The sequence below is a fragment of the Osmerus mordax genome, chromosome 1 (assembly GCF_038355195.1).
Source record: "Osmerus mordax isolate fOsmMor3 chromosome 1, fOsmMor3.pri, whole genome shotgun sequence".
Taxonomy (NCBI): domain Eukaryota; kingdom Metazoa; phylum Chordata; class Actinopteri; order Osmeriformes; family Osmeridae; genus Osmerus; species Osmerus mordax.
The window spans coordinates 5,705,263-5,725,197 of record NC_090050.1 but is presented as its reverse complement, the minus strand read 5'-3'; the positions used below and the strand labels follow the sequence as shown (position 1 = coordinate 5,725,197).

At 42.3% G+C, this 19,935-nt stretch overlaps 1 protein-coding gene across 1 annotated transcript in view; it reads left to right on the top strand.

Annotated features, from left to right (window-relative positions):
- cntn2 (contactin 2) overlaps nt 1-19,935 on the top strand; it is a 53,927-nt gene that overhangs the window by 15,686 nt on the left and 18,306 nt on the right. The window contains exons 2-14 of the mRNA XM_067238823.1: nt 4,012-4,183; nt 9,915-10,056; nt 10,678-10,850; nt 11,157-11,252; nt 11,423-11,647; nt 11,756-11,758; nt 12,001-12,085; nt 12,355-12,536; nt 13,566-13,702; nt 14,588-14,717; nt 15,064-15,214; nt 19,246-19,373; nt 19,557-19,732. Coding sequence (XP_067094924.1) covers nt 4,129-4,183; nt 9,915-10,056; nt 10,678-10,850; nt 11,157-11,252; nt 11,423-11,647; nt 11,756-11,758; nt 12,001-12,085; nt 12,355-12,536; nt 13,566-13,702; nt 14,588-14,717; nt 15,064-15,214; nt 19,246-19,373; nt 19,557-19,732 — 1,683 coding nt within the window. The 5' untranslated portion in view covers nt 4,012-4,128. The remainder of the gene's footprint in view (nt 1-4,011; nt 4,184-9,914; nt 10,057-10,677; nt 10,851-11,156; nt 11,253-11,422; nt 11,648-11,755; nt 11,759-12,000; nt 12,086-12,354; nt 12,537-13,565; nt 13,703-14,587; nt 14,718-15,063; nt 15,215-19,245; nt 19,374-19,556; nt 19,733-19,935) is intronic.

The window sequence follows — 19,935 nt, the reverse complement described above, 5'->3', positions numbered from 1 at the left end:
CGCCTGTTTAACCGAAGCTAATTTGGGTGGGTTTCTTCTCCCATCCCAATCAGAATCAGAATCAGAATTTGGTTCATTCGCCATGTATGTTAGAAACACGGAGTTTACTGTGGCAGGAAGGTGCAAACAATAAACATATACGGGTCTTAAATTAAGTAAAAAAAGTACAATAGTTAAACTAATTCTAAGAACTAAACAATTTAAAAATATAACAATTTAAAAAATAAAATATATATAAAAATAAGAATTTGAATGAGCAGCATGAGTGAGCAACTTATTGCAATGAGAACTGCTCTGCCTTTCCCATACAATGTCACTTCTCTATCTTTTACGGCCCTGACGAGAACGTCGGTCTCCTCGGCTGTGAACCGCTCCTGGCGTGTGCCTGGCAAATTTTCCGTTATAATAGCAATCCGCCATGGAACAAGCGCGCCTGCTCTTAAAGGGAATGTGAGATAACGCTCTGATTGGTTTATTGCACGTTACGTCCAAACCCAGGGCTGGACTGACCATCTGGCATACCGTGGGCCGACGCACTTTTGGGCCGAATCGCCAATATAATTTGGTCCGGCCCATAAAGAACTGACAGCGGCCCGGCCCATTGGTTGATTTATTTTTGGTCGGGCCGGCTCATAGAGAACTGACAGCGGCCCATTGGTTAATTTTCTTTATTGGCACTGGCCTGACCCAATCAAATCCAGGGACCCCCTTCCCCTGATTCATAATATCGCCTCCTGCAGGCCCTGAGACACGAGCTGTTGGCTAATGCTTATGCTGGTTTAGCATCGCTAAAATGGAGAAACGACCACCAAGCGCAAGGAAGGCGCAGAAAAGTTAAGGGAGAAAAAGAAAAAAATCTACAGGCGAATTCCACAAAATGTGCGAAAATTTCGAACATGTTTGGGGGGGCTTTAGCTGCTTCAACATCAGCATTACCTGTAGAGGAAGGAGGAGAGGTGGCATGGCTCAGAGAGGCAGAAACATACTGACAGGGTCAGGGAAGAAGCCCAGGAGGAGGTGAGTGACCATGACAGGGCCATGGGAGCGAGTGAGGAAAAGATGGAAGAAAGAGTAGTTGACGACGTGGTAAGGAGTAGGCAAATTAACAGGGGACTCTCAGGAAGGGAGGGAGGCTGTGTGTGTGTTATGTGCGCCTTACGTCGTAACTGCAACAATTCAATAACATGAATAATACTTACTGAAGGGGAAGATTATGGGAATATACCACGCAAAATAAATGATCTATCTAGCTAAATTGAAGGACACAGTACTACTAGGTTACCCTATTTTAACCACTGCGGCCACCAAGCATAGGTAAAATGGTATCAAAAGGTATCTGTATGGTAATAATCCAGTGCTGTTCAGAGGGCCATGCAGCTTTCCACTGTTACTTGCACTTGAGTATGGAAATTGTGTACCATATGGCCTCCAAATCGTCAATAAAAAGTGAGTGAATACACTGCTTCTCTTGTATTGATGCTCTTTTCCAGGGCATATCCTACTCTCAGCTTTATTGTAGCTTTTGGGAAGGGTTGTGGTTATTGTATTTAGCAGACACTTTTGTCCAAAGCGACAAAATATGAGTCTTACAATAGTTAAAATTAACAGTAAACTTTTTTTTAAAAGTTGCTAAGCCAATATTAAGCAAAATAGTAATAATAACAATAATGGAAATACAATATCAATAATTTAAAAAAAATACTATAAAATACCATAAATATACAAATCATAACTCTAAGAATTAATTAATTATTTAAGTGTAAGATCAACAGATAAGTCCTGAGACCCCTCTTGAAGGATCCAAAACTATCACATGAATGCAGAACACTAGGCAACTCATATCATAGAATGCACGCAGATTTTAAGAGGACTGTCTGCAGGGAATGTGTCTGACCAATCACGGTGGGTGTGGGCCACCTGGGCCAAAAATGCCTGGGCCGATTTTTTGTCCCAGCCCTGTCCAAACCACGCCTATGAGTAATGTAGCTACTTCAGACAAACCCATTTTAGATTTGTGCCAGGCGCAGTCATTTATCCCGCTGGTATAATAGCAACAGGGACGGGAGTTGAAAATTAGCACTTGCTATAATCTCTATGTGCATTACATCGACTGCAAACTTTGCTCTACAGGTATCCAGCCCACAAAGTTACTTGTGTTTCCGCGTTTTGATACTTCCGTTTCAGATCGTTAAAATAGGGCCCAAGGTGTGTTTGTGTGAGTGTGTGTGTTCAGGTGTGTGTGTGCAGGTGTGTCTTTTGTTATTCCAGTCATGGTGGTGTTCTTCCTTTTTCCTTCTCCAAGCTCTGTCTTCAATCATCTCGATCATTGAATAAACAGAGGTGTGTGTGCTTGTGACTGTTTGTGTTTATGTGTGCCTGCCACATGTATCTGTGTGTCTGCGTACAATAGAGAAAGATTCAGATTGGATGTTAATGTGTGGTGTGTTTGTGTGGTTGTGTGTGTGAATGTTTCCCCGTCTTCTGTTTGATGTACACACAGAGAATAGTCGTGCCGCCTCCTGCCCTCATCAACAGAGCAGATTAGGAGATGTCTTTCTAATTCTGCGAGTGGGAAACTATCAGTTGGATACACACACAAGGGGATTTTCATCCAATAATCAAACCCCATCTTATCCACTTGACCACAGGGCCCACTCACACATACACACACCCGGCAGGATTTATTGAGCCTTGATTTAAACCCACTCATCTGCACTGCTGGAGGAGTGTGTTGATAAAGGTGGATAGATAAATGAGGGCTTTGTAGTTATACTAACACACTCATACACACACTACACAGCTGCATATTGCTGTGTGTGGTGGTTGTGTGCATAAGTAGCAGTGTCAGTATAATAAATGTGTGTGTCAGTATTCTACAGTGTCCTAGTATGATTTTAAAATGTATTGATTAAAATAGATTTGTATGATTATTAATCTAATACCACATTATGATCCAAGCAGGTTCCACCTACTGTATAGAACATGATCAGAAGCAGTGAAGAGAGTGTTTGTAGACAGCTTGCAGCAGCTCAGGATGCTGTACGACCAGAGAACAATAGGATATTCTCCTCTGTTCTGCTCCTCCATAGTCCATTAATTTGGAAGATGATTTGATGAGCCTATCTCTCTTCTCTTTCTCTTTCTCCCTCTCTCACTTTATTTGTTTTGCATGCTTTCAGCTCACTCAGTCTCTCCCCCTTCCTCTAACTCTCCTTTTAATTGCTTTACTCTATCGCTACTTCTCTTTCCCTCTCTTGCACCACTTAATTCAGTTCAGAGGGTTTTCTCTCTATCTACATCTCCCTCTGCTCCCGCCTCTCTCCCTCCACCCCCTTTTTTCTCTCTCCTTTTTCTCCCTGCTCTCTCTTTCAGCCTCTTCTCTCTTCCTTTACCCCATTCTCTTTCTCACTCCTCTCTTTCAACCTACTCTCTCTCTCCCACTACCCCTCTGGTATATATAACAGTGTAATCCTCAGAGGGAGGGGTATATACCCCCAGTGTAACCCTCAGAGGATGGGTATTTACCCCCAGTAGACCCAGAGGAAGGAGTATTTTTCTGTCTCCTCTTTCTCCGTAGCACTCTCTCTCTTGCCATACAGAGATCCCGCAACTCTTGTGTCTCTCACTCTCCTCTCCCCCCTTCTCTAATCCCCTCGCAATTTCTCCCCTCTTTCTCTCTATTTCTTTCTCTCCATCTGCATCGCAACATGATTTAGGGATTGTATGGAAAAAGCCAATTGAGACTGTATGTATGCACACACAATCAGGAAATGAGGGAAGACTTCTAACAATACTTTCCCTCCACATGAATAGAAGTTGCAATGGATGTTAGCAGTTAAAGAAAATAGTTTGTACTTGATTAAAGTTTGAGTTGAGGAATGGATACAGTACATAAATACTTTATGTCAAAAGAGAAACACGTTTTATTGACATACAATAGTTGGTGTTAAATAAAAGAGAGAGAATAGGAAAGGTTTGTCTCTAACATGTTATTCTGTTTGGGTTCCACAGCCCTTTTTTGTGTCTGGCTTCTGAAGGGGTTCTGATCCAGTCTTATCCAGTTCTAAAGTGGTTCTTATCCAGCCTGATCCGGTTCTGATCCAGTCTGGTCCAGTTCTGGTTCTGAAGATGGATCTGCTGTGCTTACTGGTCCTCAGCTATGCCGCTCTCAGCTATGCTGTTGGTGAGTTATTTCTTCCTTATACACACACACGCATACACACACACACACATATACAATGTGGCAAGCCACCAGAGAGACACAGGGTTGAGATGCACACAATTCAGGAGACTGGAGACAAACAACGGTAAAAAAGCTCTCGACAACAAAACTAAAGAATCTTCCGGGGAGTCTTGCTCTACCTGGGTCGGCCGCTCACGACCAAAACATGAGGCACCCACATGTCTATAATTATGTGATCGGTCAGTGATACTTGTCGCAGTGTTGCAGCCACACTCTTACTTCTCTAGGCATTGCTCCCTGCCTCACGCCTTTCTCTGCCTCTGACCCCCGTCAGCTCAGCTTTAGTGGACCAGGCTGCTGATTGGCGAATTAGTCGCAGCCATGCGGGGCTCCTGTCCCTGGTGCTGATAGGGCTAACCCTGGTGCTGGGAGTGCTAACCCTAATCCTCACTCTGGGGCTACCACAATACACATACATGCATGCACATACAGACACACACAAACCCTTAAAAAACACCCACACATGCACACACATGCAAACACACAGACTCATACACACAAACACACACACAAGCAGACAGACAGACACATACACGTACACACACAGGCAGACAGACAAACACACAGGCAGACAGACAAACACACAGGCAGACAGACAAACAGACATACACACACAGACAGATATCATGCATAATTTTTATTGGGGTTATCAGACTGAAGAGTTTAGGAGGGTGTTGGTGTATGTGGAGGGTGTTGGTGTATGTGGAAAGACTAAATGGGGTACTTCACATTTAGGGGATGATTTTGGAAGATTACAATTTAATGGTGTTTTTTTAGTCCAGGTGGTGGAAGAATATAGATTTTGTGAGATTTAAAAAAATTCAATGTCTAAATTGCAATAATTCAGCAATCTCATCAATGATTGATGGACATGTAGCCTTTGTTGGAATAAACAACCTCAAAACACATTGAGGATTTTTCTCTTTTTTGTGGTGTGGAATTGTATTGGTGTGCTGGGATATCTGTCTTGTAAACTCATCTGACATTTAGACACATATGCATGGTAATTTGAATAGCCACTAATACATTTCTACAACAGTAAATTATACGATTTTAAAGCGACCCTTAGTCATTGTCACATTACTCACATTGGTTGTGAGTAATATGTAAGTAAGTGAATAATTACGGAATCTTCTTTTTAAAAACTATGTTTACCATTAAACTGAAGATGGTTATTTTTGTGTTGAGCTCCATGCTTCCTGGGTGGAGGGCAGGTTGGAGACATAGAGCTTCTCACAATGAAGGGACTCAGTTCTCAGGGAGTCTACAGAAAGGATGGTCCAGTAACTGGAGTTTAATAGTAGGCTACATACACACCTACACACACCTACACACATACACCCTGTGACAAACACACTGAGGGCCCTATCTTGCTCCCAGCGCAATTGACTTTGTCAACAACGCATGTATCATTCCTAGTTTGCACTCGACGCAAAGTGGACTTTTCCCTCCACAGACGCATGTCGGTAAATTAGGGAATGACCTTGCGCTCCCGGGGGCGGTTAAGTGAAAAAAGGAGGCGTGTTCCGGCGCAAATGTTCCCTGGTGCTATTTTCCAGTTTCAGAAAAACAATTTACAGTACATTTAGTCATTTAGCAGACACTCTTATCCAGAGCGACTTACAGTAAGTACAGGGACATTCCCCCAAGGCAAGTAGGGTGAAGTGCCTTGCCCAAGGACCCAACGTCAATTGGCACAGCCGGGAATTGAACCGGTAACCTTCTAATTACTAGCCTGAATCCCTAACCGCTCAGCCACCTGACTCCCTGAGCTTCAGCTCCTTCAGGCGACACGCCCCCCCAGTCTCGAACAGAGAAGACTGATGATTTTCTTACGATTTCAAAGCCTTAATTTTAATGTGTTTTTTTTCATTCGAATTTGGATGGGTAGTTAATAACACATTATTCTGTGGTGTGGAGAACTTGAAACTCGTTTTTAATTCCACTTTACAGGATCTTTAAGGGCGCATGCTTGGCCCGTGCGCACTGCTGGCGAGGCCAGGGTTTTCTTCCTGCTAAGTTACGTTAGATTGTTTTGATTTATTGTACGGCTGTGTTATTTCTTTCATGTCAATTTCATGTCTCATGAAAAAGATTTTCATGAGAAATCTCTATGTATGTGAACTTTATTTGTAACAATTGTGGCAATTTCCTCCCACGCCGGTTTAACCAAAGCTAATTTGGGTGGGTTTCTTCTCCCATCCCAATCAGAATCCGAAACAGAATTTGGGTTATTCGCCATGTATGTTACACAAACACGGAATTTACTGTGGCAGGAAGGTGCAAACAATAAACATATACGGGTCTTAAATCAAGTAAAAAAGTACAATAGTTAAACTCATTCTAAGAACTAAACAATTTTAAAATATAACAATTAAAAGAATAAAATATATATAAAAATAAGACTAAGAATTTGAATGAGCAGCATGCAGGGGCGGATCTACCGGGGTAAAACTAGCCTTGCCACCCCAGCTGCCACCCCAGTTGGCAGCTTTGAAAACAAAAAAAAGTTGTGGCTCATCGGACATTTGCAAGAGCGAATTTCTAATATCCGAATGCAAGTAAATGCCGCACGAAAACGACTCCATCCACCCTCCCCACACCGCCACCGAAGTTGCTTTCATTTGAACACAAGGAAGGCGCAAACTGACCATAGAAGGCTTCAACTCAAGGAAGAAATCGTAGGCACGGACAGCAGACCACACCGGAGGAATGAGGTGTTAACCCTTGTGCTGCCTTCGGTTCACATGACCCAAAGGTTCATAACGAACTATCGTTGTGTTTACCCAATTTTACCCAATACAAAAACAAAAACAAAATATTTTATTTTAACCGTTGCAATGTGGGGGGTCTGAGACAGCCCAACGGTTAAAAGAAAATGCTTCACTTTGTTTTTGTATGCGGTAAAGTTTTCGCAATACGACGGTGGGTCACAATGACTGATGGGTCAGAATGACCCGAAGATTACACAAGGGTTAAGCAATTATCTATTAATGACTAAGAATAATTACAAAAGTGCAGGGCTATAGGGAGTTGCAATGTTACTTTTCCTGTTGAATTGAGGTTAATAACATTAACTCGTGAATTCTTTGGGCAACAAAGCAACAACAAAGATGACTGTGGTAAAGTTAGTTTGAAGTTCGATATTCAACCGATATTCGGACGCCCAGTATTGTGTTATTTTAACCGGTGTTTAGCACTGCTACGACCGGCCGCGTAGCCAATGCTTAAGGCTGCCTAAACAACGCGTACGTTTAGGGACCGTCAACAAATTACACATTTCAAAAGTCAATAGCTTTTAAACAACATGAACTAGGAGCGTCAAAATAATGTTAAACTGTTGAAGATGTATGCATTCATGCTGCAAAGCCTTTATTTACTCACTCAAATCACCAAAACACTCTCAGAAACAGTTCTCTCTCAGAAAGCATACATTGTCACTCACAACACACTGACCTTAACAACTTTAAACTTTTATTGAAACTTATCTTTGCAGTTTAAATGATTTTAGACATGAACCAGTATTTCATGATAGACAGAAATGTTTCAGGAAAAAAAGAAAAAAAATATATTTTTCAAAAGTCTAAGAATGAAATCAAAATGCAGCTATTTGCTTCAGTGTCCTTTACGTATGTTCTCAATATCATTATATAATCTGTATCTGTAATATACATACGAAAATTACATATCAATTAAATATCAATGATATTTCAATTGCAAGTAAGAACAAAAAACAACTAGTATAGTGTAATGACTCTTGCTGTTCAGTAGGCTACTGTGATGGTTAGAGTTCTCCCTCTCTCCTGCCTTATCTCATCAGAGACCTTGTTCTTGGTCTTTTGCTCCCTTGTCCTTCACACCTTCTCCATTTCCCTGCCTCTCTTCTTTCCCCACCAACCTGTCTTCCTTGATCCATGTTTCCAAACTTCCATTCATCCCAAAGCCGTCCTCTTTTGTCTGTTTGGTTATGAGACTAAAAACTGCCAAAAATTGCAGTCAGCTTTGTATGGAATGATTATATATTCTGCTAATACAATATAACGTTTTATAATTCAATCTGGCTACTGCAGAAATGCACAACATTTGCCATAATTCGGTTTTGAACGTGTTTTGAACAGTTGGTAAAAGTGTGTTAGCATTTGAAAAAATGTGTTTGAAAAAAAGCATTTGAAATACATAGTGTTTTGAGGGTGGTGGGAGTATGAATGAGAAAAGAGTTCATGGATTTTGGAGAATGTGGTCATTGAATGCATATTGTGTGAAAGTAGTGAAAAATTATTCAAAGTTTGGTCCACGTACACTTCTGTTTTGCTGACTTTGTGAAGAGTTTTAAAAACGTGGCTTCAGTTATGACCAATGTATCGAAGAAATCGGAAAAAACTGTAATTAGCTGCAGAGCCAGAACTCTGGAGAGTGATTTGGATGCTGGCTGGTGGCGCTGTCCCTGGTGCTGAAAGACAGGTTGTTTGGGTGCCTGCTGGTAGTGCTGTTCCTAGTGCTGAAGGACAGGTTGTTTGGGTGCTGGCTGGTAGTACTGTCCCTGGTGCTGAATGCACCAAGGAGCCTCAATCTCAGTAGGGTTGCAATCCATACACATACACCTACTCACGCGCACACACACATACACACATACACACCTACACACACACCTATAAATATACACACGTATACACACATACCTACACACACAGAGATACCAGTTATCACTCATCTCTCTCCATCTATATTTACTAGTTATTCTCTCTCACCAGTCACCACACACACACCTTCTGTTTTTATATCCTTCAACACATGGCTCCAGAACACCTGCCTCTCTGTTCCTGTCTTTAAGCTAGCTAATGGAGACCCCTTGTCAGGGGGAAACATCTGAACACCCCCCCATGATACATGATGATATACTGCATCAAATCACATTACATTACATCTAATTCAACTAAACACTAATGCAACGGTTTGCAAACAATCATATTAGTTTAGTCAATTCCACCCTTTCCATATTTGTATTTATTTATGGTCAAGTCCAAATAATGATCCATAAGACATTTTTAGTTTGTCACAAAGTTTATGAATGTTATTAGATTTGCTTCCATGAATCTATATTTATATTATTTGCAGGGTTTGTTTGTTTATTTAAAGGAGATACTGTTTGACAGAGCTAGAAGGAAGACTGAGGTCTGGTGACCATTAGCTTGTCACCTAGTGGGGGTAGGGTTGATGTTGTCAATGTCCATTGCAAGGGACGCACACGAGTAAACACGCACACACGTGCGCCAGGTCTATGCAAGGGAGCCAATGAAAGAAGAGCCATGGAACATTTGCATGCATTGTTTTAACCAATGACTGTCAAGAGCGGGTCTGTTTAAATAGGTAGCTAGCACAACATGCAAACTTTGTAGCACAATGGCGTGTGATGTTTTGTCTCCTTGCGGCCGCAAGCAACAAAGCTTTCTTAACTTGTTCACCGACTGACTGTGCAACGCTTGATAGATTAATATTTCTGACACTTTTCCAATGTGTTCAGCAACTTATCAGGCTCCTAATACGTCTTTTTTGTTTGTGCTATGTGTTCCGAAGCTTTTATTTATGTTTCAGGTCATCTTCAGTGCTAAATTTGGTTTGATGGTTGATGACTGGTTCCTGGCCTCTTTTATGTGATTGTGTGTGTGAGCAGGTGGGGACGTGTGTGTGTCGGGGCACGACAGTGGGCCAGTGTTCGAAGAGCAGCCCAACAGCGTGGTCTACCCTGAAGGTCTGAAAGAGGCCTCTGTCACACTCAGCTGTCGGGCCAGGGCCAGCCCTGCAGCCTCCTACAGGTAACCTAACACACACTCTATAACACAGCTCCAGAACACACACTCCATAACACGGCTCTATAACACACATTCTATAACACACACTATAACACAGCTCTATTACACGTCTCTATAACACATAAAACAGCTCTATAACACACACACTATAACACATTTTATAACACACACTCTTTAACACACACTATAACACACAATATATAGCAACACTCTATAACACAGCTCGATAACACACAGCTCTATAATACACAGTTCTGTAACATACTGTTCCATAACAAACAGTTGTATACCACATACATAACACACTTATGTCACCGTTATTTACATGCTGTAACGTAAACATGCTGTCAAACAACTGTCAAACACATGGTGGGATGGAAAACTAAGGCATAGAAACAGTACTGGCAGGGCATACTGTGGATAGGGACAAGAACATGATGAACATAGCTGTGACAAACACAATGTTACAAAAACATGATATGACCTAGACATGTTTAGAGTAGGCCCTGTAATCACCGCAATGCAAAGATGCACACAACATGACCACACAGAGACAAGACACACAGACAGCACACAATGCATGTTTCTTAACCATGAATTATGTCTGCCGCCTCTGCCCACCAGGTGGCGTGTGAACGGTACAGAGGTGGAAGTGGGGGACCCCCGCTTCAGGCTGGTAGCAGGGAACCTGGTGATCAGTGGGCCCCAGAGCGGCCGAGATGGGGGCTCCTACCAGTGTCTGGCAATCAACCGCTGTGGGACCATCGTTAGCCACGCCGCCAACCTCAAGTTTGGCTGTAAGTGAGGACCATGATCCATGTTTAAGGACCATGACCCATTTATAAGAACCATGACCATGAAATGTGTAGAATATGTAGATAAAGTGATTTTCTTGTGCGGAATGATATATAATTAACTTTTTCTTCAGGTTTTGAGAAAAGATGACTCATAAATAAGGACTTGACCCATTAGCTGGCATATATATATTTTTATAGAAATATTTTATTTTTAAATATAATATTTCTAACATATGATTAGCATATTAGTGTAGATAAGGAGGCTCTGTTCTGAATGTGTGGATCTTTTTACTGTTTCCTCCCCAGACCTCCAAGACTTTCCTCCAGAGAGCAGAAGCCCTCAGACAGCTACCGAAGGGACGGGAGTCTTCCTGACCTGCCAGCCCCCGGCACACTACCCAGGTACACACACACACACACACATAGACACAGACACACCCTTCCGTAAAGTCCACCTCTCTTATACACACATGCCTTCCTGTCTGGTTGTTAAGAATTCTGCAGAGTTCAACATTTGAAGCCTCACTGATGTCAACAATGGATAAACACATAATTCTCTCTCTTCTTTTTAGCATTGTCCTACCGCTGGTTTGTTAACGAGTTCCCCAGTTTTGTTCAGCCTGGGGGGGGGGGGTCATTCGTGTCCCAGGTAACGGGGAATCTCTACCTGGCCAGCTCCGTGCCAGCGGATTCCGGGAAATACTTCTGTTTCTCCACCATCACCATGGACATCAGCACCAAAAGCACCTTCAGCAGAGCCACCCAGCTCACCGTACTTCCTGACGGTACAGTACTGTGTGTGTGCGTGTGAGAGAGAGAGAGAGAGAGAGAGAGAGAGAGAGAGAGAGAGAGAGAGAGAGAGAGAGAGAGAGAGAGAGAGAGAGGGGAGAGAGAGAGAGAAAGAGATGGTGTGTATTTGTGTTTTTGCATATTTGCATGTGTGTGATTGTGTGCGTGTGCGAGTGTCCCTGCATGCGAGTAGGGTCTATTTCCTCCATGCATAACATATTTTCTTATTTCCATAATCACTTTTTGTTTCTGTGTGTGGGTGTGTGTGTGTGTGTGTGTATGTGTGCGTACACGTGTGTGTGAATGTATTTGTGTGTATAACATTCCGTCTCTGTCTGCACAGCCAATCCCAGGAAGTCAGCCCCCAGCATCAAAGTCCGTTTCCCCACAGAGACATACGCCCTGGCTCGCCACACTACACAGCTGGAATGCTTTGCCTACGGAAAGTAAGTTATTTTAAATGAGAACTTTTCTGTTGAAGGACAGGGAACCTGATTCCCATCATAGGCAATGCCAGACATAGCATTTTCACCATATCCTCACCTCATCTCCTCATTTACCTCTCATCATATCCTCTCCCTCTCCATCCTTCTCTCTCCTCTCCTCCCCCTCTCCATCTTTCTCTCGCCTCTCCTCCCCCTGTCCATCCTTCTCTCTCATCTCCCTCTCTCTCTTCTTCTCTCCTCACCGACCACCTCCTCTCCCACTCCCCTAGTCCAGTGCCCAAGCTGCGCTGGAGAAAGGTGGATGGCCTGCTGCCCTCCAAGGCAGAGGAGAGCTCTGAGGGCCCTGTCCTCATGCTGCCAGACGTGGCCTTTGATGACGAGGGCATCTACGAGTGCGAGGCTTACAACTCTGAGGGCCGTGACACGCACCAGGGACGCGTCACCGTGCAGGGTGAGTGGACAGTCAGCACACACATGCAACACATACACGCGTGTATGCTGTCACAGTACACACACAATACACACAGCTACACCACCATCAAACACACACTCACTTACATATGTGTACAGCCGTGGCCAAAAGTATTGGGAGTGACATACATTTTGTGTTTGCAAAGGTTGCAGTAAGTCATATCATCAGCACAGGGGAAAGTGTTAACTAGTTCTAGCCAGGTGAAATCACTCTATCATTCTGATTGGATTTTAAGAGCAGATTGACTGCTGTAAAAGAGGGGACTAAATTGAAAATGTTCGTCCCAAAAAAGCTTAAAAAAATATGAAATGTGCGTTCTGTATTCCAGTATTCTTTAGAAACATGTGAAACATTTCCCTCAAATTCTGAACCAGCAAACTTTGTAAAACACAACATTTGCAGGGTTTCGGACAGAAAATGTGTTGGTTAAGGTGGTAGGGTAAGGTTTGCCAGCGGGGTGTGTGGGGAGGGGGAGGCGCAAATGTTTTTCCTCCAATGCGTTCTGCAGAGAAGGGAGACTGGCGTTAGTCACGGTTTGGAATGGAAGGGAGAAAACAGGACAACTTTCTTTTTTTTACGACGTAGTTAAGGCGGCAGGCGTGTGTTGCTTAGGCGGCCGCCTTAACTGAAAAGTGCTGTGGGAAACCCTGATTTGTCATTGCCAAAACTTATGGCCATGACTGTACATCAGCACGTGTAAAAGTTGCACGCTGATAATGAACACAGTGGCAGACACACACCACAGATGCATTCTTGAACTTGGGAGCGTGTTCACACACACACACTAACTCAGATCTGCCAGATCTGAGTCAGATGGCTGAGCGTTGAGGGAGTCTGGCTAGTAATCTGAAGGTTGCCAGTTCGATTCCCCGGCCGTGCCAAATGACGTTGGGTCCTTGGGCAAGGCACTTCACCCTACTTGCTTAAGTCGCTCTGGATAAGAGCGTCTGCTAAATTACTAAAAATGTAAAAATGTAAATGTAAACTATGGCTTGTCGTGTGTCCCAGCCCAACCAGAGTGGCTCCAGGTAATGAGCGACTCAGAGGTGGAGATCAGCTCAGAGCTGAGCTGGAGCTGTATTGCTTCAGGCAAGCCCAGACCTTCCATCCGCTGGTTACGCAACGGGCAGCCTCTCAGCACACAGGTATGAACACTCCCTGAACACGTCAGCCACGATGCCTTCAGCTCTTCCTGTACACAACTGAGCCTTATACAGTCAGGTCCATAAATATTATACATTCACACACTTTTCATCATTTTGGCGCTGTACACCACCACATTGGATTTGAAATTCTGCCAAATTTCAATATGAAGTCCAAAGAGCTGTCACTATCAGTGAAGCAAGCCATCATTAGGCTGAAAAATCTAAACAAACCCATCAGAGAGATAGCAGAAACATTAGGTGTGGCTGTTTGGTACATTCTTAAAAAGAAAGAACGCACTGGTGAGCTCAGCAACACCAAAAGACCCGGAAGACCACGGAAAACAACTGTGGTGGATGACAGAAGAATTATTTCCCTGGTGAAGAAAAACCCCTTCACAACAGTTGGCCAGATCAAGAACACTCTCCAGGAGGTAGGCGTATCTGTGTCAAAGTCAACAATCAAGAGAAGACTTCATGGATTAGCATTCATGAGGTGCTTTGCATTGGCCATTTATGGTTAAAAATGGGTGTGTTCAGGGCGGGGTAAAACGCTGATTCACATACGTACACTTGTGGGTAATCTGTCATTTATAAAGGGAACATTGCTTACAGGTGTGTATAACATTGCGTACGCACGGTTTTATAAATCTTTATTTTTTTTGGGTGTACGCCATTTTAGGCTTTTGGGCATACGTACACTTTTAGTAAGAATCCTACGCACAGTTTTATAAATGTGACCCCTGTTCCTTTTCTCCTCTCACGTTGTTGACTGCGCCTTGTCACAGTTGTGTACCTATGTTACAATCCTGACTTCTTTCCATTTTTCTCTGTCTCCTCTCTTTATCCTTTATCCTCCCCTCCTCCTCTCTATCTTCCTGACTCCAGGACAGAGTGGAGGTCAATGGAGGTCGTCTGAAAATCCTCAGTCTGTCCCTAGAGGATACTGGGATGTACCAGTGTGTTGCTGAGAACAAACATGGCACCATCTACTCCAACGCCGAGCTCAGGGTGCAAGGTAAAAGTTTACACCCAGCAGAGAAACAATTGAATTTGGAACAATAGAGATAATTTCTTTGGCTAAATGGTTTTAATTGAATTCTGCTTTATTAGTTCAAGAAATTGCATCTTTCCTGTTTTCCTTCGTTCTCACTACATTTAATTAATTTCACTCAATCTTCTTTTTCTCTCTATTTACTTGCTTTCCCTCCCTTCATCTTAAAATCTTTTAATCCCTTCTCTCTTACTCCTCAATTCCTTCCCCTTCACTCCTTACCTTTCCTCCTCTCTCCTCATCTTTTTCTCCTCCTCTCTTCTCCCATTTTCTCCTCTCCCCTCCTCCTCCTCTCCTGTCCTGCCTCCAGTCCAGGCCCCAGACTTCAGACGCCACCCGGTGAGAAAGCTTGTGCCGGCAGCCAGAGGGGGCCAGGTGATGATGGAGTGCCGGCCGCGCGCCGCCCCCAAACCCACGCTGTTCTGGAGCAGAGGCACGGAGCTGCTCACCAACAGCAGCAGGTAAACATATACACACACGCACACGCACCACATCATACCCCACACACCAGACCACTCACACCACATACCACGCACACACACCACACTTGACAACACACAGTGACACACACACACGACACCATACTACACACACACTCTCACACTTGCACACACTCACCATATCATACCATACCAAACACACACACACACACTTAAACAATGCCATTACAAACCATAACATCAGTGTATGGAGGGTTTGATAGATAGACAGAAAATGTACTATCACAAAGGAAAACATCAAACCCACAACCAGCCTTCAAAAACAGTGTATCTTAATCTTAACTAGGGACAACAATGAGCAACAAATATGCGTGATAAAATATGTTAAAATGAATTCAAATAAATGTATTACACTTACAATACTGTCTTATTTGTAAAGTTGTACCCATCCCTATCCTCACCTTGAACTCCACTTCAAACCCTGCCAGGTGTATAGATAGTAGGACATGAACCATGCCAGCTATATAGATGGTATGATAGCCACTCTCATCCCACGTATCCTCTGATGTAATACAGATTTAATTAGAACATCAACACCAACAACATAAGAAGCATTTGAGATCAAACAGAAAGTCCCTACTCTACTGTATATTTCAAAGACTGTATTACAGTAGATTTTGTCATATGTAGGTAATTGATGTTTCACAATGTGATGAACATGGGGGTATGACACAGGTGGGCACAGGTGGGCAAACACATCAGCTATGGGTGTGTTTGGCATGTATGTGTCCTATCGGAATTTTGCTGATATTGCCGTAGTAGCTGTTTGTGTCTGTTTCCAAGCAGTGTTGAACTGTCAGTAAAATAAGGTCTAAGATATTTTATCTTAAGAGGAGGTGTGTAACATTATACTTTCTTGATGATCCTCTTCAGAAGCAAATGTAAAGGAATTAAGGATGTTTCACCAACAAACAAAAACAATTAAATCTGAAAAATGTTAGCCATGGTGAATTGAAAGTTTGATTATATTTATCAATCTCCTGAGACAGAACTTTGTTGTGCAACAATATGATCTGTCAACACTATATTTTCACACCAAAGACGTAAGTATTTAACATAGTGTTGTCACACTACGGTGGCCCTGAAGTGCAAACCACACCCCCTAATATGAACAACCAAAACGATCAACTTCATGATAATGACAGAGTTACGTGGACCAGGATGGTTGTTTGGCTATCGATTTTTACGTGTAACACGCTATTTATACTTAAGTAACCTACTATTATAAGTAACCTACTATTTACTACATGCTTCGATAGCCAAACAAATGTCCTGGTGCACGTAACTGTCAGGCTAGATTGAGGCTTTAACCCGCCCCCTGACTTGGTGACGGCGGACGACGGATTTATTTTGCTGCAGCAAGTTACACCGTGGATAAATGTAAGGATAAATAAATAAATGTAAGGATAAATAAATAAATGTAAGTATAAATAAATAAATGTGAACACATTAAAACATAAATATATATATATATACACACAAATACATGTAACATTTATATATTTTGTGTCTCATTTAATTTGTAATTTATATATTTTGTATGTCAATTAGGCATTTCATTATGTAATTAGTCATTTATTTAAGCTTTGTGTTATATAATTATTTATTTATCCAAGTATTTATTTATTTAGTTTTGGCCCCTATAAACCTCAATAATTTGGGGGAAGTTGACTTGTATTTGGGGGGAGTGTTTTCATTTGGGGGATGTACTCATATTAGGGTATGTGGTTTGCACTTCAGGGCCACCGTACACAGCTAACAGGTCGATCAATTCAATTTAAAACACCACAGACACATTTCATGTTTCCTCCTCACTTAAAAAAATTAAGAAACAATGTCTTCCTACAAAGCCTTGTTGAAACATTATGCAGCAGGGTCAGGGTAAGCCAGATAGAGTTAGCTAGTTAGCCAGATAGTTTTGCTAGATAAGAGTCGGATAGAGTTTGCCAGATAGTTTGTCAGGTAAAGTTTGTAGAGTTAGCCAGATAGAGTTAACCCTTGTGTTATCATTCGGGTCATTCTGACCCATCAGTCATTCTGACCCACCGTCGTATTGCGGCAACTTAACCGCATACAAAAACAAAGTGAAGCATTTTCTTGGGCTGTCTCAGACCCCCCACATTGCAAAGGTTAAAAGAAAATTATTGGGTGTGCTTTGCCTTCGGCAAGGGCACAACCTTTGTTCTCTCACATATATATTATTATTTTTATTTCTTTTTGCCCCCCTAAAACTCAGTCAATATTTGGCCTACATAGACAACGTAGGTGTCAAAAGTTTCGTCTTGGTAGCGATTGAGTTGCTTCTATTGGAATTTACGTTCCGTTGCATGGTTTAGGCTTAAGTTAAGTTTTTGTGGCGAAAAGTGAAGCTAACGGTGGCTAATTTGCTAGCCACAGTCACTGACGTTACTAACGTCACTACGTCACTAACGTCACGAAAACCCGCGTGACTACCTTTGGCAGAACATTCGTTTCGCATCTGTTAACTTGGGGGATAGCTAGGCTAACTATAGCTTTACTGCAAGGCAGCTGCAGAAACGCCACAAGAAAAGAGGCCAGGGTGATAACTATTTACTCATTTTACTTTGTGATATGACACACAATTGTGATGTGTAATGTACAATATAAGCTGATATTATTAAGGAAGTACATCTACTTTCGGAAACAGTAGTCTACTATTTCACTGAAGTATTAGCATCATGACATTAGCCTGTGTTGCCCGGGCAACACATACTACAGTGGTCTATGATGTAGCGTTATCTGTTTTCAATCGTTAAAATAAACATTCCTCACATATACATTTTCGTTGTAGGATTTATTCTGACATTAGTAAACGATTTGTTGGTGAAATTACCATTACCTGTCGTTTCAAACCAGTGTAGCTCACTGCAACGCTGTAGCTTACGCGAGACACACTACAAAAACATCTACACTACTGTACAAAGCTGTTTAGGAAGTCAAACAGCGACAGAACATGTTCGGCACTCTCCTTAAATCAAAAGTCTATCTAACTACTAACCTGAACTTCATTGCCACAGCCTAAACATTGTCAATCTGATCATTAAAATAATTAATTTCAGCCTAAACCGTACAACGGAACGTTAAATCCAATTCAACCAACGCAATCGCTACCAAGACGAACACAGCAGTAGTCAAGTACTGTACTGTAGTAGTACAATTTACCGGGGCAGCTTCTCCACACAGGGACAGCGCACTTTGTGTTGTTACTGTTGGTACTTAATGATCGCTACCAGTGAGCTTTTCATGAAAGCGATTTTCCACTAAATAAATGTCAAGCTTATTTACGTTTTTGGTGGCATATTTTCAGTTAGAAGACGGTACTGTTTGAATCGCGATTCAATCTTCTACTGCCGGTAACGTCGTAGAATAATCTTCAAAGGGGGTTCTTTATTCATGAATGAATGCAATGAGTAGGCTAAATGCATGAAAATATCACGAGAAGGGAAAAACTTAAAAGGACGTTTACGTCATAGAGATTAGGTCAATTTTTACACCGGTCTGCCAAATGTATTCGTTTTGATTCAACGATGAGGATGCTTTTTGCAGGGGAAATGAGAAGATCTATTTCATTCTACACTTCACTCGTATTTTCAGTTGTAAATGAGCAGCAAAAAAATGCTTTTAAATCTATGTAATCTTTATAAATAATAAGTATGCATTTTTATATAAAATATACAGAAATATCAGTTTTAAAAATGTCATTCAAAAACGGACCCCTGTGCAACCGACGCAAGCAAGCACACCCTACAATTTCCCCAGAAATTGTACCCTCTCTAGTTTTTATTTGTTTTTGTATTGGGTAAAATTGGGTAAACACAACAAGGGTTCGTTATGAACCTTTGGGTCATGTGACCCGAAGGCAGCACAAGGGTTAAACAGATGGAGTAAGTCAGAATGAGCTTGCCAGATATAGTTAGCCACAAAGTTACTGTCATGAATTCCAGTCTTCATTCTGAAACGTTCTTTCTCAGAGTGACAGTGACTCCAGATGGGCAACTGTGGATTCACAACATTAGCCGTGCCGACGAGGGAAAGTACACCTGCTTTGCTGAGAACTACCTGGGCAAAGCCAATAGCACAGGACACCTGTCTGTCAGAGGTAGGTACTTGCTTAGCCACCCATCTCCACTTCCTCACCCTACCCTAACCCATCTTCACCTCTTCTTCTCCCATCACTAACTCTCCCTCTCTTCCTGTAATTGTCCGACAGTGTCTCTATTCCCTATTCTTTGTTTCTCTCTTATCCTTCCAATCAGCTCTCTTTTTCTCACCCACTCCCCAGACGCCACTAAGATCACCCTGGCCCCTTCCAATGCTGACATCAACCAGGGGGACAATGTTACCCTGCAGTGCCATGCCTCGCACGACCCTACCATGGACCTGACCTTCACTTGGGCCCTGAATGGAGCCTTACTGGACCTGGAGGACCCTTCCGGGCCCTACCAACGCCTAGAGGGAGTGAGTCAATTCATAATGGACTGTACCAATATAGAAAAAGGGGGTAGTTATAGACGTACAATTGTCTGCGACTTAGTTATTGAAAGACCATTGAAGATTGGACAGAAGCAAGTTATGAAGTCTTCATCTCCCTGTACTGACTGAAACAAGTATTTCACAAGAAGATAATATACATTTTAAAGCCTGTTTCACAAACTGTGAGA